This window comes from Xenopus tropicalis, chromosome 6, assembly GCF_000004195.4.
Source record: "Xenopus tropicalis strain Nigerian chromosome 6, UCB_Xtro_10.0, whole genome shotgun sequence".
Lineage (NCBI taxonomy): Eukaryota > Metazoa > Chordata > Amphibia > Anura > Pipidae > Xenopus > Xenopus tropicalis.
The window spans coordinates 99,192,556-99,218,783 of NC_030682.2; the positions used below are offsets into that span (position 1 = coordinate 99,192,556).

At 38.1% G+C, this 26,228-nt stretch overlaps 1 protein-coding gene across 4 annotated transcripts in view; it reads left to right on the forward strand.

The window, feature by feature from the left end:
* znf516 (zinc finger protein 516) overlaps window positions 1–26,228 on the forward strand; it is an 83,140-nt gene that overhangs the window by 45,026 nt on the left and 11,886 nt on the right. For 3 of the 4 annotated variants that reach the window (NM_001097250.1, XM_031903140.1, XM_012964127.3), the window contains 3 exon segments: window positions 557–2,476; window positions 19,793–21,250; window positions 24,116–24,220. In NM_001097250.1, coding sequence (NP_001090719.1) covers window positions 715–2,476; window positions 19,793–21,250; window positions 24,116–24,220 — 3,325 coding nt within the window. In that variant the 5' untranslated portion in view covers window positions 557–714. 4 annotated transcript variants of the gene reach the window in all.

Genomic DNA, 26,228 nt, shown 5'->3' on the forward strand with positions numbered 1-26,228 from the left:
TTTCAATTTATTAAAAATTAAATTTTTATGCTTTCTAAATCCGCACTTGTTTTAGGTCCATGTTCTGAATTGGGTTGTATTTTCTCATTTTCATTCCGTCAGATTTGCGTTCTCTTATCTTGTAGTCTGGTTCCTGCATTAAGAAAGAGATTGACCTTTCATTAGATCGCTTTTTCTTTTACAAACTCGTGTACTGTTCTTGCATTTGCATCTGTTGAGTTCACTGTAAAGCTAAAATGCAATAATGAAACGTTTATTGCTCAATAATAAACCCAATAGGATTGTTTGCCATCAATATGAATTAATTTAGCTTATTTAGGGTCCGTTTTATTATTACAAAGAGAAAAGGAAATCACTTCTAAAAACTATAGGACCTTCTTGTAATTCTGAGCTTTTTGGATAACAGGTTTTTGGATAAGGGATCCCATACCTGCCTTCTGCATTAAAACTCACTTAAAGCCTAGCTAGCTGAAATACTAAACATTGTCAGAACTGAAAGTTTTGTTTACAGAAGTGTGTGATTCTACATATTAACTTGTTTTCTGTTTGCTTTAAGGTATCCATCTTCAGCTTGTTGGCATAGATCTGTGAAGGTCATCACTTCTGGAGTTATGCTGGATAATAGATTGTCACTGAAAACACAACTGTCCTACCAACTCCTACTGGATTGAGTTTAGTCATTTTCCCTCTGACCTGACTAATGTTTTGCTGATTATGGAACGTAGGAAACAATTTGACATGTCACTACGTGAGTCCTCTGCAAAGTCAGGCAAAAATGATACAGAAGAAGACAAAGGATCAGGCTTCAGCTGTGTCATCTGTGGTAAAAGCTTTCCTTTCCAGAGCTCCCTTTCACAACACATGCGAAAGCACACTGGTGAAAAGCCATACAAATGTCCTTACTGCGATCATCGGGCTGCCCAGAAAGGAAACTTGAAAATACATCTAAGAACCCATAGAAGTGGCACAATTAACCAGGTAACTGATATGGAAATGGGAGATTTACACGTTGGAGAATTTGGTGCTTCTGAGGGCATGGGAGGTTGTGCAAGCCCTACTAAAAGCACATCAGCTTGCAACAAAATACTTAATGGCACCTTACAAACAGAAGAGGCTGAAGAAGTGGATGATGACCAACTCGGCAACTTCCAGTGCCCATTTTGCAAAAACAAATATGACCGAAAGAAAGAACTTGATCAACATCTTTTACAAGTGCACAAACCCTATAAATGTAGATTTTGTAGCTACATGACTTTAAGAGAGGAGACTCTGTTAAATCATATAGAAAAAGACCATATCACTACAGCTGTACCATTGAACAGAGATGGTCTGGCAGAGAATGGCAAGACTGAAATCAATTCAGGGGAGTTCCCTTGTGAAGTTTGTGGTCAAGCTTTTGGCCAAGCATGGTTCCTTAAAGCTCATATGAAAAAGCACCGAGGATCATTTGATCATGGCTGCCATATATGTGGTAGAAGATTTAAAGAGCCATGGTTTCTCAAGAACCACATGAAGTCTCATGGTCCAAAAACTGGGAACAAAAACAAACCTAAGTCTGACTCTGAGCCAGTAGCTACTATTAATGATGTTGTTCAAGAAGAGACCATTATGACTGGCTTAAGCCTTTATGAAGTTTGCATGAAATGTGGGAATTTGTTTACAAATTTAGAAAGCCTAAATGCACACAACTTAGTGCACTGTAAAACTGAAGAAATCTCTCTTGAAGACCCAATAGAGCAAAATAGAGAAAATGACACCCCAAATTCAATGGGGGCTAAGCAGTTTTTACTTGACTATCTTCATTTAAGACCTTTAAAAGATGCTAATAAGCCTTCCGATATACAACAAGGTAAAAGAGTTCCAGAACTTGACCCAATCAACAGCTACCAAGCATGGCAATTGGCTACAAAAGGAAAAGTTGCAGAGCCCTCAGAATATGTTAAATATCTGGGATGGGATGAAACCATGGCAGATGCTGATGTAACTTATGATAAAGACAAAGGAGAATACATCCTTGTTAATCAGGAGAAGCGAAAACGAGAGCCAGACAGTCAAAGTACCAGCAACCCAAAGAAACGCAACTCCTCAAGTGTTAGCCGATCGGAAAAGAGTAGCAATACACAATCGGGAGAAAATGTAGATGGTTCCAATGAATTGGAGTTTAGGCCTCCTTCTCGTCAGAGCAGGCGTTCCTCTCAAAATAAATCCACTGAATGCTTTGAATGTGGAAAAGTGTTCCGCACTTACCATCAAATGGTGCTTCATTCCAGGGTGCATAGAAAAGACCGCAGGAGCCTCAGTGAAAGTGGGTCGGTTTCTCACAATGATCGATATGGGTCAAACAGTGACATTGACTCTGCCAGCCGGCCCAGTAGTCCAGACTCTGCCTCTGCCCCAGAAGATTCTCTTGCCTCTGGTATGGGAGAAGATGCTGCTGATGACGACAGTTTTGAAGAAGGTCCGACTCCTTCACCAGGTAAGTGTTACTTATACAGTGCAACACTTGTTTTATAAACACAGAAATAATAGATAAACAGAGAAGAACTAAAAAATAATAAAAGGAATCTGTTTTTTATTACACACATAAGCATCCTCTAAGGAAAGATGAATCCCAGGAGCTGTAGATCAGAAATATTTGTAGAGCTCTGATAGGCGGAGGAAAGATGGTAAAAAGATCCAGCATGCTAAAGTGTAGCATGCCGATCCCTTTGCATAAACACTGCAAGATCCTGGTGCAGGCACTTATCGTGGTATAAAACCAATAGTGAGTTGGGGGCAATATCAAGTGTTTTATCCCTCTCCAACAGTTGAAGTTAATGAGACACACAAAGATAGAATTACTGGGATTTTTCCAAAAATGAAGAGACTGAAAAGGCTAGATACTTATCAATCTTCCTGTTGCTGTAATAAAGTTTATGTGATTCAAGAGCACAACGTTTTAAATTGGCATCTGTGCCAATAGTTATTTCACCTGTTAAATTGTTTTGTTATTTTAAAATTAGGTTTCATTTACTAACACTGGTTAATTTTACATATGGTCAACTACCCATCGCAGCTGGTAAGTAGATTCAATCAGCCTGCTGCTGCTAGAAAATTGTAACCAGACATTTAATTTGTTTCCATCAGGCCTAGACTGGCATTTGGTGGATTGTGGCAAATGCCACAATATGCAATAATGTAATACGCAACAGACAACCACTTTATTGTGCTTGTGGGGGGGTTGTTTGGACCTCCATGTATTTAAAATGCAAGGAACTAGTTAGAATCCCAGTATGGATCGGGTTGCCTTGGATTGCTTCCTTAGTGCAAATTTGCTTAGTGTTAGTAGATGCAGTGATTTGTCAGGACTTTTGGTAAATTGACAGGGGGGACTTTGTGGGAATTTTAACAAAAACAGGACTATAGGTTTTATAGACAAGCAGAGTTACAAGCAACTTTCAAGAAGTAAGTAACACATCAGACAAGGAGTATAATGCATTTTTCCTCATCGTTTACATTTACAAGTATAAAATACAAACCAACCTATCTAAACTAAAGGGGCACAAAGTGGATTCATAACGAGAACTGACAACCACGTGATCCATAGTACAGAGTAAAATATCCATCCTCACTTTTCCTGAAATGGCAAGAGACTTTTAGACAGTCGGCTTTAGTTTGGCATTGTAGGTTCCAGATTCTCATTCCACAAGTTGGAATTTGCAGCTAATGAATATTTTAATTACAGCAAAACGTATGGGACCTATTATACACTCTCTCAAGAAATCTGCAAAATATGGCAATGTAATTTTTACATAGAGTCTAATTTATTCTAAACTTTTGACCGTTTCACCCTTTCTCTGTAGTAAGAAGACACTTAATTTATGAAGAGATGTACAAAAGCACTAAGGGGCACCTTCCTGCCTACCTTTCAGTGACACATTTTGTAGAGACCTGCAGGGATTCACAAGGTCGGAAGTCATGTTTTCATGTTTTACAGGCTTGTACTTATGGTAACTAAACTAGCATGAGTCCATGTCTATAAAATATGGTGCTCCACATTAAGGTCATTCATCCAGAAAATGCCATACCTCAATTCAGTGTATGCCAGACAGATCATACACCTAGCATGACTTAAGACAAGAAGAGAAAGAAGTGTTTGCAGTGCCTTCATCAATAGATAGTAATACATGTCATTTTGCAGTGTACAAATTATTCATATAGAATAGTGCAACACACAATTTAAAAAAGGTAGCCTTCAAAATGTGTCACTGGTGTAGAGATGTTTGTTCCTTTATTCCTTTATTATCCTCTGCACAAGTGATTTGTTTAAATTTAAAGAATAAAAATCCCAGGATAAGAGTAATCCGGCCCTACAAATGTTGAATGGTGCCAGATGTTCTGCAAGTACTAGTAAAGGTTGTTCCTTCAAAATCCAGATATTGCCCAAAGACAAACACATCTGTTTAATCCATTGCATATTCAGAGCCATGAAATCGTAACAAACTAGCAATGATTAATCTTACTAGTCAAGTGTGTCTTAAATTAAATTTTTCCAAAGTACTCTTGCACTCCCACTGGCTAAATATCCCCAGTATAAACAATCATCCTGTAGGATATAAGTACACACACTTGGGTAATGAATTAACCCTCCTTTATTCTTTAAAGGCTTACTTGCAATGTATGGGGCAGTATGAAAATGCAAAAAATGTAAAGCCTAGCACAGGGAAGGAAGCACCAGGTACCAAAAAGTATTGAAAAGCAACAGCCTGCAGGAGCTTGGTATAGACATCGATGGCTCTAACACTATTTGTGATCTGCTACTTGCTCTCCTACTTGCACCAGATACTGTTACTCCCTGGTGCAGCTGCTAAGTGCATGGACTGACTCAATTCTTTATTTGGTCACTAGATGGATGTGGTTCTGCTGGCTTCCATTTGAATAAGGGTGTTTGGTGCAATGCGGCCATCCATATGGGTGGTTTGATTGCACTAATATATTCAGTTGTCCCATTGGAGAGCAGTCATTTAGGATATGTCTGAACAATTTACAAAAGCTTGTGCCATTGACCTAGATGCTGTACTGGGAATATATTAGCTGTACCAAAATAAGTTACTCTTAATTATTACAAAAAACAAAAAGGTGTTGGGTAGCTGCATAACTCATCGTGTGACTGACGAAATAATACAGAAAATAATAGAAAACTAACCTAATACTTCCTAATTATTCCATCCCCACTACTCCTTACCTAAATATAACTGCACAGCAGTTTATTTTGTCAGGCATTTCTGGTACAAGATTTGAGTTAGCCATTCAATGCAGTTAAATAATGTCTTGGGGCTCCCAGAGGGGTAAAGCTTTACTTACTGTGCACAGGCCTGTGATGATATGAGAGCAGAATTTCAGCTCCTCATTTGTATGGACATGGTAATTGCATTATAGGCAGCTGCTCTGTGTTATTGCTTTATGCTAAGGGGATGTTACTAAAATGATTAACCTGCTACTTGCTGACAAACAGAGGCCAGTATCCAGTATCCAGCTTTCTCAAATGCCCTGTGGATGCAGTGTTTAAAAAAGAATTAACTGAAACAAATCCCTAAATCTGTATATATACATTTGCTAGTACCATAAAAGGTAAGATCTATAGGTTTCTGTCAGGAATGAATTAGCTTGGAAAGAACAAAAAGTCATTTATAACATACAGCAGATGCTAACTATTTATTGACTGCCTTATTTATAATAATTATTTTAAACCCAAACTGCACAACTTCCTGCCAGTATAGGGCACTGTTGCTTCAAATCCAGCTTGCGCAGGTTTGCGCTAGAGGCCAAAAAGCCCCAATGTCTTTACCTGCATGTTTGCAACTTTTTGTTGCAGTTGGAACCATTGCTGTTTGAGCAGCAAAGGTTTCTGCTAACATAGAGACTAAAATCTAGTTTCACAGCATAACCCAGCAAATTAAGTTCCAGGATATCTTCGTTCTCTGGTTGCTAGTGAATAGTCTTTATCCCTAGGATTTGCCTTTGTGCTGCTGTTCTGTAACTCTTGTTAAGGCAATGCTTATATCAGCCTTATTCTATATGATTATGTATAGTTTGCTGAGTAATTCCTTTGTAACACATCTCATATATTGTCAGGTTTAAGATATTAGCAGTGTTTACAAATATGTGGGGGGCAGTAGTATTTTTAAGCCTTTAAACACAGCTGTCTATGGGATACCAATAGTGGTGACTGCGCTGGGCCTGGCACACTGGATCAGAAAGGAGGGTTGTGCTCCAAGAAACATTGATGCACAGGTGGTCACAATAATAGGGGAAGCTCCCCGTCTGAATGAAATATGGTGTGGTGGGACTTTTTATTTTAAATAGCTGAAAAAGGTCTCTTCTAAATTACCACTTTTGTTTCTTTTCGTAAGGGCTGTGGCCCCTGCTTTATTCACACATTACCTGCAGGCCAGGTAGAATTGATTCATTCTTAGCCCAAGAACACAAGACTGATCTAATAAAAATAAAGGAGTAAAGTGAAACCAAACAAAACAGTTAAGGGTAGGGCCACCATCAAAGGGGCACTAAAGTCAAGGGCCCTGTTCCAGAGGAGCCCTGTGAAAGAAATAATTTGTGGATTGTGAAATGTAATTAGATTGTGCAAGGGTAGAGTTTTGGCATAGTTGGGGAGAGTGTGTGCATTCTAAGGAGCATTTTGTTTTTCATTAAGGCTTTATTTTACTTGTCGAGAGGACCCACCACTGCAAGAGACCTAGGTGACCAGTGGGCTAATAATTGGGGCCATTTTTCTGCCTGATTTTGTGCATATTTAGTAAAACCTCAAATGGGTTATTTGAGATTGGGTCAAGACAAAACAATTGCAATTTTGTGTGAAGGTTTGCCTGCCATGGCTCCGTGAGCATCAGCCAGAGCTAATTCCATTTAATAAATAGAATAAACTAATAACGCAGTGATGCAGAGACAGGGTCAATTTCCTTTCCACTGGATTGGAGGGTCCAGCCAGCTTGTTTCTCAAGAAAGTTTACTCCCTGTGTCATAGTCCCTCCATTCTGTCATAAGTCACAAAAAACGTATTAGCAATAAAAACACACAAATAATCAGCTGTAGCTTACATGTGGGTTATACAGGGGTTGCTGAGTTACAATTTCCCGAACGATTCCCTGTAGGATGCTGAAATGAATGCGTCTTTCTTTGAATTAAAGGGACACTGGCAATTCTGTTTTAAAGCAAGAGACACATGTAACTCTGTGCCAGTATAATATTGAATATTCGTTGAATATGACTTATGCCAAAATGCTTTTTGCTTGTTTTTGTATTCTTTTAACATTTATAGTTTTTGTTAATTCTTAAGATAAACAGGGAAGCTTAAGCTACTCTATTTTTGGTCCTTACGAGGTAGATCATTAGATTTCCAGTGCACATATAATCCCCCTACATAAGAGACTTCTTTTTATCTATGCACTGGAAATCTAATTTACCACCTTGCAAGAAACATACATAGAGTAGCTTCAGTTTCCCTGGTTGTCCTATTTAGATCAGGAAATAACAAAAAACATAGGTTGTTCCTAATTAAAACAATAACCAAAAAGTATGTTCAGCACAAGGATTATTTATTGCACTCATGTTGACCAAAGGGGTTTATTGCCCTTTAAATGTATTCCCTGAGATTATTATTATTATTAACATTAGTTTATAAAGCACCAACATATTCCGCAGCGCTTTACAATAAGTGGGTTTCACACATTGGACATACAGAGTAACAAAGAGTTGAAGAGAGCCCTGCCCAAAAGAGTTTACAATCTACAAATGCACAATGTTTCCCTTTATAGGAGAAGGAAAGGTGTTATACAGTCCTAAAAAGGCCATCTCTTTATGAAATCTCTGCTTGGCTGATTTAAAGGAGAGGCTAAATTACTAGGGTGTGCCAAATATTAGGCACCCCCCAATGATTGTAATCACTTATCTGAAATCCCAGGCTGGTGCTTCTGTTAGGGGAAAGCTGCGCTGGCCTGGGGTAAATGCTGGTGAGAAATCTTTCTCTTTTAGCAGTGATCCCAGGGCCCACACATGCACAGTTTAGCAAAAAAGAGTTGTTTTTTTTTGTTAAAGTTCGGCTTTTCATTCTACTTGGCATGTGCGAAGACAGGAGGAAGAAGTGGAAAGCTCGCTCGTGTACACCCTGGCCGATGCAATATTTTCCTAACAGGAGCTTCAGGGTTTCAGGTGAGCATTTACAATTACTGGGAGGTGCCTTACATTTTGGCACCCCCCAGTGATTGTAACTTTCCTTCTCCTTTTAATAAGCCAAGCACACAGATTTCATAAAGAGATGGGCTTGCTAACAGTTGGCTATGATTTTTTATTTTTTTTTGTTAAAGGACTGTATAACACATGTATGCACTGGGTCTGGGCAAAACCACTAGAATCAATAGGCACTCCAGTTTATTAGAAAATACATGTTACAAGACTAGATTTTTTTTCTGTAAATTGTGATAGATTGCTAATCATTGATAGCCCTTCAGTTACAAAATGTGTGCTGTTGTGCTTTAGCCCTTATCTAACTTCTTATTTAGGTTATATATCAGTTAAGTGGGAATAATCTAGAATTTATTGTAATTAGTTGCATGAAGATTAGGTATTCATGAATCTAGCAATTCTCTTGGTTGTACCATGCACTGGTGTTAAATGTGCCTTGGGTCCTGCTGAAAAGATAAATGTGTGTGAAAGGCCAAAGCTGCTACTACTCAGCTGTTTGTAACAAAGGAATTATTGAGGTAGAATGGAGGAGTCATATTTATGTGCACAGCAACCAATCCAACAGGCAACAAAATTCCATTAACCCCCACCCCCTCCCTTAAAGATAAATAGTGCAGCTTTGTGTGCTGGTTTACATTTAAAGCAGAGCAGTATAGTTTTGTACTGTCCTCCCTTTGCTTACAGCCCTTGCAAACTGGGAATGGTATGGAGGGGGATCAGATGTATTGCTCCTTTGCCCTAAGATGTTTGGCTACACTAGGGGGAATGGCCTAGGAGTACCGCTCAACAGTAGACCTACCTGCAGTGCCAGGCAGCAGCCAAATACTAGTATCTAACAAACAATGATTCATGGAAGGAGTATCTAATTCTACCTAATTATTGCTCTCAAGGACATGCAGGGAAAAGGTGAATGAGTTAAAGAAACGGTAGCACTTACATTTTTTAGAATACAAACCTACTGTAAACTGCTTTAATAGATCATATTCACTCTTAATTTGCACTGATTCAGCCATAGATTCATGTTTAAAAACGTGCTGGGATTAGGGTTGCCACCTGACCAGTACTTCACTGGCCTAGGCGCTAAAATATCATCCAAGGCCAATGTTGGTAATACAAGTTTACTGGGAATATAGCTGCTGGTAATTTGTAATCCCTATTTATCTGGGCCACCTAAGAACTGCCTCAATCCCCTCAATCCCTCCCTCTGTATGTCCCCAAACCCAGCCTGCTCACAGAATTTGGACCGCTTCTGTCCAGACCTGCCCCAGTGACATCGTAACTCTGCCCCTTTCAAACCTGCCCCCTACCCCATAAGTCATCAGCCGGTAAAGGCCTGAAGAAAAGGTGGCAACCCTTGCTTGGGAGTTTCTTAATAGGGTGATCGGACATAGTACAACCTGCATAGCTTTGCATCCTCATTCTCAGTCCTGAATCAGAAGTCATCAAATTGTAGATTTTCAGTGGAGCAGCTTTAAAATCAGCATTTGCAAAGTAAATATGTCTCTTTCTCCTGCCAGCTTAAACTGACCATATTTGGACTGCTAAAACCAGCCCCTCCAGGCCAGTGTATGGTCCCACTGACAGGCCTGTCCAACTAATAACCTGGCTGGTTTCAAAATCCAGTTTTACATGGACGGTATTAGTGTTGATACAGTTTTTGTCAGACAGGTCTCAGTGAGCCATGCAATATAATCCTATCATTAGGTCATCAGCCTGATTTGGGCCTGCTTGGGTGGCCAAATTGGCTAAAACCTGCTTGTTTTGGACCCCTCCAAGCGAGTGTATCTCAGAGAGTATGGCCACCTTAAGGCTAATGTTCCGCAGACTGATAAAGTTGCCCACGATAGATCTCTGCTACCATAGGTGCCTAATCGCTCTGAAATTCCTTTCAACCGGCAAAGGGAATGCCGGTGGAAAGGCCTATGCATCGGTTTTCCGAAGTCACCTGCAGGAGGAAACTTTGCGTGACTTCAGGAAAACAAAGCGATGTGTAGGGCTTTCCACCGCTGATTGCCTTTGTTGCCAGTGGAAAGGCATTTTAAAGCAGTCGCCTTCACTAGCGGGACTAAATAGATCCGTGGGACATTATCCTTAGTTTGAGTTTCTGGGAGGGATGTGTAATGGATTGTTGCTTCATACCACGGATTTTAATGCTGCTCCAATATAAATCTGCCATGTGACTTGTATAATGTCCATTGCCCTATTCAGAGTGCGTGCATCAGGGGATTTATCTGTTATTAAAGCAGTGTATAGAAGGATTACATTTTAAGACAATTTAGTGTTACTGTTCCTTTAAAGTACATGCGTGTTGCAGGTTTTTTAAAATGCCTAAACTTTAAAAGTTGCATTTCAGCAATTTTATTTTTGTGAAGTTGCAGCCTCCCTTAGCCTATATTTTTGGGGGAAATGTCTCTCTTATTTCAAGGCAGTTGCATTTGTAGCCCTTTTTCGTGTGTCCTTATTTTGAATAGATGAGGCTGGGGGCAGTGCAGTGTTAAGGAACATGTCACTAAAGCAGCCAGTTGCCCATTGTAAATTTGTCCCATTTAGAGTGTCCCTGGTGAATACTTACCCCCACTCGGGAGAAGTTCCAAAATGCAGTGTTTCCCCTGTCTATCTCTCCAGGTTTAAAAGCATCTTTTACTATATGGGTAATTTTACTAGGGGACCTTTTTACCTTTTTCACCAGTCCTGTTTTTGCATAGTACTTCAGACCAGTTACGCAGCTGCATGTCAGTAGTATCTGATATCATTACTTTTAATCACTATGTAATGTTCTGTAATTTGGATCACTTTACATTAAGGCTACTAAAAAATATTTAAGCATTAAGTAAGCCCAATGGATTGTTTTCCCACTAACAGGGATTCGTGCATCTTGGTTAGGATCAAGTACTGTTTTGTTATTGCAGAGAAAAGGGATATAATTAAAAAAAAAACAAAAACAAACTATGCTTTAAGGAGTGTCTTGGAGATGGCTGTAATTTGAAATTACGTTAGAAATTTCTTACCTTTTTGGTTTTTTGTATAAAAGATCCCATGAGCATGTGTGTGATATATATATATATATATATATATATATATATATATATATATATATAATACAAATGAGACTACTAGTAGGAAGTAGGCCTGTTTTGCAATACACCTTTGTACTTGTTTATTTTATGTTGCAGTAAAAATAAGTAAGCCCACGCAATGTTGGGGAAAAAACTTAAATATAATGTAGGTTGTCTCCATCTAGTGGCAAAGCAGAGTATTGTCCATTACAAAGCTTTGTATCTCAAAGATTCACTTTTTAAACAATGAATCAGAACTGTACTTATGAACAGTTCCCGTATTATAGATTTAAAAACACATTTTATTTTTAGTGACATATATTAGCTCATGGAACATTAAACAGACACACACAAAATATTCTTTCCAGACCTACTGAGCACTTTGGTTCCGCTGTTTTAATGAGATAGTAGGAGATGCATAGTTCTCCACCCCAATGTCTAAATATTTTTTTTTTATTTTGAATCTGTAAATTCAGTAACACAGTTTTTTTGATAAACTTTTGTGAGTAGGGTCGTCTGATCTTGTTTTACTCTGTAATCCTTGATTAAGTTACTGTACAACTGCTGTCCATTATAAATTAATATAAAGTGCTGTATAATTTGCTGGTACTGTATAAATAGATGATGATGACATTCCAGATACAATTTGCAGAAGTGATTCACAATTATTGCCTAATGCTCTTGTCCGGAAACCCGTTATCCAGAAAGTTCCGAATTAGGGAAAGTCCATCTCCCATAAATTCCATTATAAGCAAATAATTCACAATTTTAAAAATGATTTCCCTTTTCTCTGTAATAATAAAACAGTACCTTGTATTTGTTCCCAACTAAGATATAATTAATCCTTACTCGAAGCAAAACAAGCCTATTGGGTTTATTCAATATTTAAATGATTTTTAGCAGACTTAAGTTATGAAGATCCAAATTACAGAAAGATCCCTTATCCAGAAAACCCCATCCATAAGTATCTAGCATAGTACCAATAGACATTATCCTCAAATCTCAACCTAAACAGCCTTCAGGCTAGGCCTCCAAAACACTGCTTCAGGCTCCCCAGGAGAAGAAAGTTAAGGAACAACTTGCTTAGAGTGAGCAAAACCGTGCATTTAAGTATCATAGTGTTCTGTGCATGGGAAGTGAGTATAAGGCATATTATGGGATCTTTTTCTTATTCACTGAAGTTACATGGGTGTGAGTAACACTGTATGCCTAGTGCTATACTGTGAATGCATAATTTAGTAGTCTGAATTAATATATCTTTTAGGGAACAAGCAGAAATCAAACTCATAACTTCACATTACCTGTCACTTTGCATGGAACATAATATTTCTCATTTGGTAAAAGGCTTACAGAAGCATTGAGGTGTACTAATAAACTATATGGTTATGGCTGTTTGATGGCTCTTTATGCGGTTATATGGTTTTTGTTTCATGTAGCTATGATTGAAAAAAAGAAACAAATAGTCTTAATCTGTTTGAGCAGTTTGGACTCCAGTGAAATTCAGCAAAGAAATCCACTTTCCACTTCTAAGGTATATTTTGTGTAAAGCTGGAAAGGTTGATAAATCAACAAGTCTTTCCAAACATTGGTTACTAGGAGCCCTGCTTATATGATATTTCATGTTAGCAGCTTCTCATGCACCCATAATTGAGACATATTGATAAGTAAGGCTCTGTAACTAATCATTCAAAAACAAAAAACTCCCTTCCCTATATAAATATTTTTTATTATACTATAAACTTTCAAAATGACCCCAAGATGATCAGAACAGTTTATAATCTTTAATTATTCTGTGCATGAAAATATTTAAAATGGCTTCCCTCAAGCAGCAAGGTAGTTTAGGGTCTGTTTGGGTGTCCACTGGGTTTAAGTGTTACACCCACAAAAAAACAAAAACACAGGCAGGGTAATTGGTTCCTGACCCAACTGTCTGTAAATGGGGCAGCGGACTGATGTGAATAATATACAGGTATGGAACCTTTTATCCTGGATGCTAAGGACCTGTTTTTTTCTGAAAAAGGGGTCTCTCTGTAATTTGGATCACCATACTTTGTCTACTAAAAAAACATTTAAACATTAAATAAACTCAATAGGGTTATTTTGCCTCCAATAAGGATTATATATATATATATGTGGGATCAAGTACAAGGTACTGTTTTATTACAGGTATGGGATCCATCATCCAGAAACCCGCTACCCAAAAAGTTCAGAATTATGGGAAAGCCATCTCCCATAGACTCCATTTTAATCAAATAATTCCACTTTTTACAAATGATTTCCTTTTCTTCTGTAATAATAAAACAGTAGCTTGTTCATGATCCTAGCTAAGATATCATTAATTAGATAAATTAGAATTATTTGCTTATTATGTTAAATGGGAGATGGCCTTCCCATAATTCAAGCTTTTTCTGTTTCCAGGTAATGGATCCCAGAACTCTTTACAGCACTGCAGAATTATGTCAGCACTCTTATATCACCAATGTAGCATACCTATTAGCCAACTACCAGCTATATATACCACTGTATAATATACCACTATATAATACCATCAGCCTAACAGAAGGGCAGTCAAGTGAAGGGAAAATGCTCAGTGTTTCAGTCTAACACAGAAACCCCTGTTGTGACCAAAGACCGACAAAAATGCTATATCCGGTGGTGTCTGCAGGTGTCCTACTAGCCATAAGAGATCAATAACAGACTGATCTAACAATGTATAAGTTGAATTTCAAACACGGGATCAGCAAGATGAAATATAGTTCACTCACCAAACACTAGCAGCTAGCACAAAATAAACTCTACTCCATTGCCTTGCTTAGTATTCTGGGCCAGAGTGAAAACACAAGGCTCAGAATCCCATGTAACTAGGACCAGGAGTAATTCTGCTTGTGTGACTGCAGTGTTGCTTTGAGTTTAACCTTCAACACAGGCATTTACACTGGCCTTATAACATGCTTCCATTTAGCACAGAGCATGTTTCCTTAGTGCAGATAGAACTGGCTTATCAGATCCTTGCAGTTGCTGTCACCTAGGCCTGATATGATAGAAGCAGAGCAACAGATTTTATTATTGTGTGCTTGTTAGGCCCCCTGAAGACTTGTTTAATTTACTTGGCTTTAATAGGCTAAGACCAAAGTAACTATTCTATTTTGAGAACTGTATGCTATGTAAAATAAATTCATCTGATGAAACAACACATTTGTTTCTTGTTTTTATATGACATTGGGGGCAGAACAGGTATTTAAAGACTAGGAACACATGCTGCCTTTTCAATTATATTAAAAATATAAATAACTAAATGTTACCCCTGTAGTTTTACCATTTGGTGGATTTGTTTGAATGATCATGCAGTGACATGGATGGCTTTATGTAGGTATTAAGTTAATTAAAGTACTCCATGGGTGCAGTACAGGTATGGGATCCGTTATCCAGAAACCGGTTATCCAGAAAGCTCCGAATGATGGAAAGCCTGTCTCCCATAGGCTCCATTTTAATGAAAAAATTCAGATTTTTAAAATTGATTTCCCTTTTCTCTGTAAAAATAAAACAGTGCTTTGTATTTGATCCCAACTAAGATATAATTAATCCTTACTGGATGCAAAATAGTCCTATTGGGTTTAATTAATGTTTTATTGATTTTTTTTTAGTAGACATAAGGTATGGAGATCCAAATTACGGAAAGACCCCTTATCCGGAATACACTTGGTCCCAAGCATTCTGGATAACAGGTCCTGTACCTGTACTACATAGATCTGAAATACATGAAATAAAATGGTGCTGCAGACTAGGACAAGCATAATAAATAAAGCCGTTTTTTTTGCCCATATTTCAACCCTTCATTCGTTAGCATACATGCATTTAATATACAATGGGTCCTTCAAATTGTGTTCCTTTTTTGTAGGTAGAAATGTTGCTGTTATCCCTGCTGATTTCTTTATCTTGCAGGTAAAGCCTTTAATGCCATTTGGTGCAATTTGTGATTTGAGCCAGCTAGTGGCAGTCTAATTCCACTCTTTCCTCATTTCTGCTTCATTTGCGGAATAGCCAGCTGCTTAAATCTGTTGCAGTAATTGAACTAATGATGAAAGAAACCAATTTCACACCTGAATTCTGCTTCTCTGCCACACAATAAAGACAGGAACAGTTCTGGTATTCTACCAAATTAGCTTCATGGAATCCATTTTACATCTCTAGATGAAAATAAGATTTGAGTATATGAAAGCAAAATACATATTTACAGTTAGATGCTGCTTTTTTTTTTTTTATTATTTACTCCCACCCCCCCCAATTCATTTTATTGTTATTATTTTGCAGTCTGTCAGTATTGCTGCCTTTTCATCAGTTATTTTAATAGAATGTGGAAGTGACATACAGGGAGAGCTATTTTCTGTACAAGGTGACCTCCATGTAAATATGATGTTATGCCAGTGGACATTCTATTTTGTGGTCACCAGTGGGGGAAAAATAGCTATAACAAGTAATTGTCATTTCTGAAGATGAGCAGCAGATGTTCTTAGCTTTTTGCTACAACTACCCCAAGTCCCAGAATCCTAAGATTGAAACTAGTTCGGAGCAAAGCAAGCCAAACTCTGTGCCAGAAAAACATGTAATTTTGTACACATACTCTATATCTGAAATGCTGGTCCTTCCAATTAAAGTGTAAATCATTTAGGGACCCTGAATTGATTAAGCGCCTAAAGGTTCTTAAATTGCACCCTCCCCCTTTATATTGCATCATTAGAATGATAGTGGCACACTGGACATTAAGTCATGTTATAGCCTGGTATTGATTTGAAGACCCTAGGGCTTCTGTGGAAAGCACCATGCATTTAACAATTAACAATATCCCTTGCTCTGCTCATTCTAATGCTGTTTATCTACCCCATCACCTATTTGGTTTTTTGTATCCAGAATGTTAAGGGCCTGGGGCTTTCCATCTAAAATCATTTAAACATTAAATTACCCTCAATAGGAATGTTTTGACTCCAACAAGGATTAATTCTAATTTATCTGGGATTAATTACAAAGTACAGTTTTATAATTACAGAGAAAAAGGAAATCATTTTTAAAAATTAGGATTATTTGCTTATAATGAATTCTAAGTGGCACAGCCTTCCAATAATTTAGAACTCTCTGGATAATGGGTGTCCGGTTAATGGATCCACATGTACTGGCTAAATTCCTTTGAGGCATCATACCTTAAAGGAGATAAGTAGATAGTAGGATTAGATTTTATAAGCAGAAGGCTTTCTGCATGCCCGTGGTCTCTTTCCAAGTATGGTGATATTGGTAACAAGCAGCATCAGTCAAATAGGCAGCAAGTGCAAGGAACTGCTTGTGAGGAACAATACTGCTCAGATAGAAGCACCGAGACCTTTGCTCACTATAGATAGTTATTCTGTGTATAAATGCAGCGACGATGACTGTGATAAGTAGGTTACAGCCGTAGTCTTTATTTTCACACAGCTGTCGAGGTCATCTCTGTTGCTGCTCTATTGATGGCACCCAGCGCATTTCAGGCACTGAGCCTAAAGAGAAGCAATAAAATTGATATAGAGGAATCTGACTTTCCAGCACGGTATAGGTCCTGTGCAGAGTCAGTCCATTTACCAATCTTTTCCAGATAAAGTTGATCTTGATAAAAAGAATAGCATCTCCCACAAATCTTGACATACTGAAGGCCTTGTATCTAGGCAGTACTCCTTGGGTAAACTTCTCTGAAGTCCCGTTGCCTTTTTTTACCACTCTGACTGATGTCTTGAATACACCGAGTAATTATTTGTTCATTTGGAAGCTCACACTGCGTGAGGAATTTGCCTTTACAGGGTTTTTTAGTCCACCAAGGGACGGTGATGAATGTGCTTTGTTTTTCTAAACAGTCATAGCGACATACATGAGAACAGAGCACTTGGCTTACGAGATAAAAAAAAATATCCAGCTGCAATATCCAGCTAAAAGGACTGCACCAGTAAATGCAATCAGTGTAGCCCTGCATTTATTAGAAGTGTCCCTGAATTTCCAAGTGATCTGGTAACTTTCTTAGCTTACATTATTCTTTTTCATTTAGCTAACTTGACCAACAAGTTATACAAAAATTTTTGTATGTATATATATATATATATATATATATATATATATTCCAATTTTTAAAAAAAAAAATATTTTTCTGTGTAATAATAAAACGGTACCTTGTACTTTTTCACAACTAAGATAATTAATACTTATTTGAGGCAAAACAATCCTATTGGGTTTAATTGATGTTTAAATTATTTTTTTTAGTAGACTTATGGTATAGAGATCCAAATAACTAAAAGTCCCGAGTCCCGAGCATAGCAGGTCCCACATTTAAATTTGTCTCTACAGAAAATCTGTAATCTTTAGTCTGTAAATGTCTCCAACAATAAAGATTAAATGATTTATAGCTCGACCAACATACCAGGCCTGTGATCTCTTGTCCTTGAAGCAGTGATGAATTTGAGAAGGCAAAAATGGAAATTTCAATATGGTTTATTGATGGCCATATTAAAAAGACAAATTAGAAGGCGGTAGTTTCTTGCAATTGATTATATACATATTTATCAAGAATATATATATTTTTTTTTTATAAACCAAGAACCTGTTTTAGTTTGGTTTAAAAAAAAAAAATGGCTAATAGAAGAAAATCTTCATTTTTGCTTACTGCTTTAAAGGGGAACTGTCACCCACACATAACAAGCTGTATAATAAAAGTCCTTTAAAAATTAAACATAAAACCCTCTTTTTTTTATTAAATCATCCATACCTGTTATAAATTGTATTTGAAAGTCTGAGCTGTCAATCATATATTGCCTGCCACGCCTCTATGCCAGAGACATAGAGGCAGGCAGGCAATATATGTCTGACAGCTCAGATTTTTAATTACGATTACTTTAACTTTCCATTTAGCACTTCCTAGATATCACCTAGACGGCAAATGTATAAGATTTTGGGATAAAACAAAGCTTGCCTTAATAAGTGTTCCAAAAATGGTGGCTGCCTGCTTGCTGTGACTACCAATTCCAACACTGAAGGAAAAATACATTTAATAATTTATATGGTTTAAGTAAAGTTTACTTTGCTCTACTAGCATGATACAAAAGGATTTGGAATTATTTCTTAGGGGAGACAGGTCCCCCTTTAAACAACTGCAGTAATATAGGTCGCACATCTACATTCAAACTTGACAAGATAATATTAATGGTACTATAAAAGCCTTTGTGTTGCAGTCCTTTGTTTTATATACACGTGACTCTTAATACCTGTACCCAGGATTCAAAAACCCACACAAATATATTCATCAAAACACTGATTTTAGCTCAGATGTTTGATATTTTTATCACTTAGTTACTGCTTTCATTGGGATGCTGCATATAATGTAGCACTAACAAGGTAGTTAGACTTGGCCTATTCAAGATCTAGGTACAGTATTTTAATGCTTTCTAAGGACTGCTATAGCCAACTAAAGCTTGTACAGGGCATCATCCATGGTTCTGATTTGAGAAATGCTGTAGGATGTGTATCCTTTCTGCATGGCAGCTGCTGCTATTTTCTTTTCAGGTCTGTAGAGCAAACCTTACCAAATGAAGAATTGCATATAAATTCCCCCCAGGACACCAAAGCCTCCCTTGATTAGTATCTAGTTCCCATGTCATCTCTATGACATTAGATAAAACAGAAAAAGAGAAATAAACTATTGGAAAATAGACTAATAGTTCTATTGAATCTCTATGATGCAGTGCTATTCAGATGTGAATACACTCTCTTTTATTGTACAGCGCTGCAGAATTTGTTGGAACTTTATAATTACATGTTGTAATAATATGTGCGAATGGCCAGTTAGGAGACTATCTAACAACAAGCCAACCTATATTTGGCCTTAAGGGTTGTTTCCTTGTGTGTTCCAAATGATAAAACCTTAAACCTATCTTGTATTAAACACTAGAAATATGTAAGTATTTTGACAACTTGATATACTTCCAAACTGATGACATCTATAGTTTGTAGTGACAACACAATCTGTGTCCAATGTTGTGATACCATTAAGATGGGGATTTTGCAGGAGCCAATTCTTAGACAGTGGGTAACCATCAACAAGTGATTAATTAAGGCATTTATCATCCCTGGTTTAATTACTTATGTATTCATGAACCATAAGGTGAGATGTAGATAGACAAAACAGACAGAATACTGATTTCCTGTCTGAGGCACATGAGTTGTCTTTACATGTAATGCAGAAACCAAGATTGGTTTGGCAGGTGCAAGAATGAAGGTTTCTTTCCAATAGTTACTATTAAACAGCTGAGGTGCATTTCATTTGCTGGAAAAAAAAGCGTACAAAAGGCATTTTGAAATGTATCAACACTCCATAACAATGCTGTAAATGATATATCTTAGGGAACATGTTTGGGTGATTAACTATTACATCTTAAAATTTATTTTTTAATGATGAATGCTAAGGTTTTTTTCTTTTTGTTTGTTTTTAGGCATTAAACCATACCATCTTACATTTTCTGAGGGTGTACCCATGGAAATGTCAGTAAATCATCAACAGAACTTCACTTCTGATGATACCAGCAAATGTGAAGGAAGTAAATGTATTCCAGAGGTGCAGACTCCTCCAGCCTTCATATCTAATAAGCATGCTGATTTTCCTTTTATCCCTGATTTGAAAATACCAGCATTCAAGTACAATCAAGATCCCAGTGCTTCTGGAAAGCATACCCCGAACAGTAGTTCATCTTTTTCTGTGGGACATAGTTCAGAAGTAATTGTGGATGCAAAAAAAGTTTTTTCAGCAGAAAAGGGTCACCCAAATGGAATGGCACTTGATATGCTGAAGGAACACAGTGGGTCAGATAAAAGCAGTGGTGGAAAACACGACCTTCCTTTGGATCTTAGTGAAAAATCTACTAGGCATGAACTTTGTAGTAAAAGTGCTATTTCTGCATTGCAGGCAGCGTTGGTGGTTCACCAGTGTCCATATTGCAGCCACAATACTTATTATCCTGAGGTGCTGTGGATGCACAAAAGAATTTGGCATAAAGTTAGTTGTAATTCAATGGCTCCTCAATGGATTCAGCAAAATGGTTTCAAAAATTTGAAAAATAATTTGCTTTTCCTAACTAGGAGTGGGCGTACAGGTCCGCCTCCAGCACTTGGTGGTAAAGAATGTCAGCCTTTACCCATAGCTAGGTTCTCACGCACTCAAATGCCAATTCGGCCTCCAACATCCAAAGGAAATACTGCAAATCTAAGCAGTGTTTCCAAGGCAGCATGTGGATCTCAGGTTCGTGACAGCCCTCATGGATTCAGTGGGGCGAAAACCGCAAACTTTGAAGTCCAGAGGCACCAAAAGGTAGGGGACCAATATAGTGCTGCTGTACAGCAACCATTGTTAAAATCTAAATATGAAACTAGTCCAAAATTGATGCAAGCTGCAAGTTTCAGTAGAAACCTTTCACCTGCTCAAGCATCAGTATCAAGACAAATACTTCAGCCCTCTAGTAGCAAACAAGTGGAGAAATACGGGATGCCTCAAGGTGGACCTAGTACATTTGCATCTCCGAGTAAACTATCTGTATCTGACACAATTAAAACCAAATTTCCTCTTCAGCAGCCACAGTACCCATTTCACAAAGTGGAGCCACAAGTTAAACAGGAGAGTCCTCCAGTGCCTCACCGGGAATCTCAGGGCAAGATTGTCAATGAACTAGGGACAGTGTCCAACTGTAGCACAGGCATGAAGACAAGCCCTTTGTTTCATTCTCAACCAAGTACAGCAGGTGACCCCCAATCTTTTCAACCGGTCAAGCAAGAACCAGTATCTGAAGGCCATGAAAAACGACTGGACATTTTAAATATCTTTAAGACCTACATTCCAAAGGATCTTGCTACTCTCTACCAAAGCTGGGGTGCCAACGCTAATAATTTGGATAATGCAGGTAATTTAATTTCCCTAAACTACAGTTTTAGACAGCAAAAAAACAGCCATGATGTGGTAATTAACTGATCAGTCAAAGGTTAATAACATTTTTAAAAAAATGCCCTTTATGCATTTACATAGTAAGAATGCTTACAAAGAACAGTAGACTAAAGTCTAAGACTTAAAGGACATGGAAACCCCACACACAAAAATGTAATCTGTGAACAGCCTCTTTGAAATCTTTCAATACCTGCCACACTGGTTGTCCAGAGGTTAATAGTAAGGAGGCAACATCTCCTTAATCACTTAGATTTCCTTCTCCTACTGTAACTCACTCCGCCCCCTCCCTCAGGAATTTGCTTTGGCTGTTGGCTTGTGGGCATGCTCAGTTTTTCTAAGCTCAGATTACTAAACACGCCCCCCAGTCTAGCAGCCAGTGAAGAGATGGCATTGCTGGTTCCCATAGAAACTTAGCTCCAACTGTCTGCTTCAACTTTTTTCTCCTAACCTCCTCTCCTGAGCTCAGCTCAAACAAAGCAGAACCTTTATCAAAGGCAGTTCTGCATGTGTGAGCCTGTATTGTTGATGAAATGTATGCGGAATAAGGGTCTTTGTGCAGTTATACTGTTGGCAGATTTAAATGTATCTGATTATGTATCAGAGGAAAAATGGCCACCGGGTGAAAGCTGCTATTTGCTTTAGGAAAATGTGATGGTGCTGGCAAGCATTGTAGGCAAATGTAGGCTTTACATGTCCTTTAATGTGGCCATACATGTAGCAATTCCGATATTTCGTGTGAGCATTCTACCTCCACCTGGCGATTCAGCCCTGAACGTAGATTTTGCTCGGGCGCCATTGCAAAATCTTTTGACTTGACCAATCAACGAGTCGAGCTCCACAGCCTTCTGCGATATCCGCAGCCTTCTGCGATATCCGCAGCCTTCTGCGATAACGGTCGCCTCTTCGAGCAGCCATACACGCACTGAATATCGTACGAAATGAGGTTAAGTTTGATAATATTTGTGCGTGCATGGCCCTCTTTAGGTCTTGACTAACATTATAACTTTAATAAAAATCTAGGCAGTTAAGACTGAAAGAATGGGGGTTTTAGCATGCGACAAATGAAGGGCCACAGCACATGCAGCTGCTCACCTTAATTAACATTTCAAAAAGTATGTATCGCTACACAATTATAAAAATAAAGTTCCCTGAAAGCAGTGCTTTATTTATTACAAGTGGAAACCGTAAACCTTTTGAAAAAATTGAAGCATCAATACATGGATCAGTCTGCCGCTGTCGGACGCTAAGCAATTTTTATACTGCCTGGCTCAGCCTCTCCCCCTTTTCTTTTTTTTTTTTTTTTTAATTGAAAAAGGTGGAGAGAGTTATGATTGACATACCTAGGGTCCAACTAAAGACAAACAACTATCTTCTAATTTTCTAAAACACTATTCTAGGGGCTCAGAAACTTATCTTGAAATAATGGCCGATGTATGTCTGGAAATTCACAGCAGCACTTAAGTGTTACTTGTGAGCTTGTTTTTGCGCATATTTTACTAAACAGGTATAGAAGTAATTTTATATATATAATATATAAGAAACAAAAGGAGCACTCCCTACAAACAATCAGCTGCCCCCGTGCTGGCCAGAAGTTTATGTAAATGAAGAACAGAGTGCCGCGCACACAGGGACTTAAAAAAGAACAAAAAATCTTTAGTAATCCAGTGTTCCAAAGACTAAAGGTGTTCTTCTTCAGGGACTAAGTGTTCGAAACATTGGATTAAAAAAGATTTTTTTGCTCTTTTTTTAAGTCCCTGTGTGTGCGGCGCTCTGTTCTTCATTTACATAAACTTACGTATAATATATGTAAAATAATTATTGTTCTCAAATTTTAAAACTTGAGCAGCATGCAACAAGTACACTCGAAATGAGATCATTTGTAAAACTGAAAATGGGTAAATTAAGTCATGTTGCAGAAAAAAAAATGAAGATTTTAACTACTATTGTAAAAAGGTAAAAATAAAACCCACTAACAGAAATCCAAAATGTTATTCCAGAAATAATCTGCACAAAAGAGCAAATGATATTCAAAACAAACATTGAAAACTAAAAGCCAGATATGTCTTTCTTGATCAGCAGCAAAGACAACCGCTAGCCCTTTAAGTCAGATGTTGTAAACTGACCTTTAAAAAAAAAAAAAAAAAAAAAAAAGTGAGGGTTGAGTAGTTTTCTGCAAATGCTAATGGAACGGAAAACATGTTTATTAAAGGCAGGAAGAGGGCTGTTATGCTTCTACTGTCTCAAAATGTCCAGAATGACACACTCATTCTCAGATGTCTTCCGTCTGTGCCTGCGAGGTCCCGGGTTAAAGCAGCACCAGCAGGCAGGTAGGTAGGGGCTAAAGGTTTGATCAGTCTGTGATGGCTCCACTCACTCTGCATTTGTCTCCAAGGTACGTCTGCCCAGGGGGGACAGGCTGGCTCTGGTACTACTCATTTTCCATTATCCATCTGACTTGTCTCTGGCACGCTGAAGTCACTTTGATTTGCTTGATACACTGCTTGACAAAGCTGGGTGATGGCTGAAAAGTAGATCCAGCTGCTCTGAAAAGCGCACACCTGACATGCCAGTCCTGGTGCGGGCACATCACGGGGAACATTTTTTAATTCAATGTAATTTATGCATTCTTGCAGTCCTGTGTGTGCCTAGCCTGTCATCCCAAGCCTTGATGAAGGCTGACAGTTGTCATCTAGGGCCTGAAGGTAGCCTCACATAATGACACATTAGACATACTAATGATGTTTTCTTCTAGCATAATGTTTTTCTCTCAACTTCTCCCTTTTTCTGTCTCCCTCTCCCCCCTCCCCTCGTTTATCAACCACAGGAATGCTTAGGACACAAGCACGGCAAGGAGACTATGTTTGCAATGAGTGCGGAAAATGTTTCAGCCAACCAAGCCACTTAAGAACCCATATGAGGTCCCATACAGGTACCTTTTCCTATTTTGAAGCAGTTTGTGTTTATATTCTGATCAGATTTGCAGAATGTCTTTGCAATGCAAAACTGTTCACAACATAGGAATTTAACCTCTGAGCGCATGAATAAGATTAGTTAGCAGGCTAAGTGTTGAATATCTACAAGTTTGGTAGGGCCTGCCCTTTGAATAAATATTGAATATGAATGAAGGCAGTTTATTATCTACATATTGGCTGGGGCACAATTGCTCAGCCACCTATTGCCATTCAGTCTGGCCTATTGCATAATAGGCATTCTCACTCTTGCAGTATTCGTGCATGATCCCTCAGGCTCAGAGGTTACATTTTGATGTTACATATGCCCTAGAATTATTCATGGCTGAACTGTATTTCTGATAAGCCAAATTCCTAGAGACTTGATCCTACGTAGAGCAACAGTTTGCCCTACAATGAGGTTTATCATGTCTGCACACCATTATACTATATTTTACATCCCCATTCCATGCTTTTGTTTTGTTTTTTTAAAGAAATCATTCATTATAGGGAATAATGCAACTGAAATCAATAAATTTGTTTGTCTTTTAAATATGACACAATTTTCTCCTTGCACAAATTGCATTGTGAACCATTTAATGGGCAAATGTCATATGAGCATTTATATGGCAGTTTTAGGCCTGTGGGTCTGCTCTTGAGAAGTGTGAATGATGCATACATAAGCCAGTCTGATATGAAATGACAGAGGCCAAATGGTAAGTAATGCAAGAAGAGGGTCCCTTTACACACAGACTGATAATTAATGTTGTCAGTGATTACTTCTTCAGCACTGAAATCTGAATTAAAAAGGCCAATAGCCTTAGGCTGCCATTAGCACACACTCTCACTGTAAGTGTTACAGTAAATTGGTGTGTTCTGGCCACCGGCTACTCGCTGGTGTCTTCCTTTTTTTTCCCCCTTCTTTTTTTATGTATTTAAACTGTAATGGACTCAATATTGTACACACACTAACGAACGAAAGCTTGAATGCTCCTCTGTTTAACAAGACCCCTTGTTCCCACAGTGGTATTTGAGTCTAATGGACTCCGAGGTACTGAAGTTCACACCACCTCCGCAGATGCCCCAAAACAAGTATGTTATCAATGATCTGAGTGTTTGGGTTTCTTCTGGTTTCTGGGGAGAGAAGTTGCACAGCATTACTCCTCAGTAAAGCACTGACCATTTGATCCTAAATGAACTTTATATCCAAGCTTATGATGAACAACATACGTGCATGTTTAGTTTTATTATAGTCTATTTTAAGCTCTGAACACAAATCCTATGTGAATCCTTTTAAAGGGAAGCTATCATTTTTGTTTAACTTTGCATTATATAATCCTGTTTGCCATAAAATAAGGTGAGGACAGACCCCCTCTTTTTTTTTTTTTTTTTATTAATACTGCAGGACACTTGAGAAAAATGTCATTATGCACGCTACACTTGCCAACACATAGCTGTCTTTTAGATTTCAGATGTCTCAGTCAGAATAAGGCTCACTATTCTTATTGCTATATTCTTGCTTGATTTCCTTTTTATATTAGAGTTATTCTCTCAGTCCTTTGAGTATATTTTAAGGACTATAGCTCATGGGGCTTTTCATTGTCTCTGCTAATTAGCCTTTGAGCTGCATTTGTCTCTTAAAAAGGCATCTGTGCATAGTTGGGCAGCAACCCTGGCTGAGGACTAATCACAGCATGCCATATTCCAGTCGCTGCTTTTAGATAGCTGCTATTGACAAATGTCACTTTATTTTTCATTAAATTGACAGAAAAGTTTAGATTATGTAAGTGATGTTCCCAAAGCTCCTTCTCTCTGTATATTTGCATTTTTATCTATGAGAGTATGGTGCCATATTTCATGCCTGAGTTAGTAGTAAGGCTGGTTTGAAAAGTAGGGGTTCTGTTGGTTTGGTGTATGTGTCTCTGCTAAGGCAAGAACGCACAAATCAAATATGTATGTATGTATGTCTGCATGCATGCGTGTGTGTGT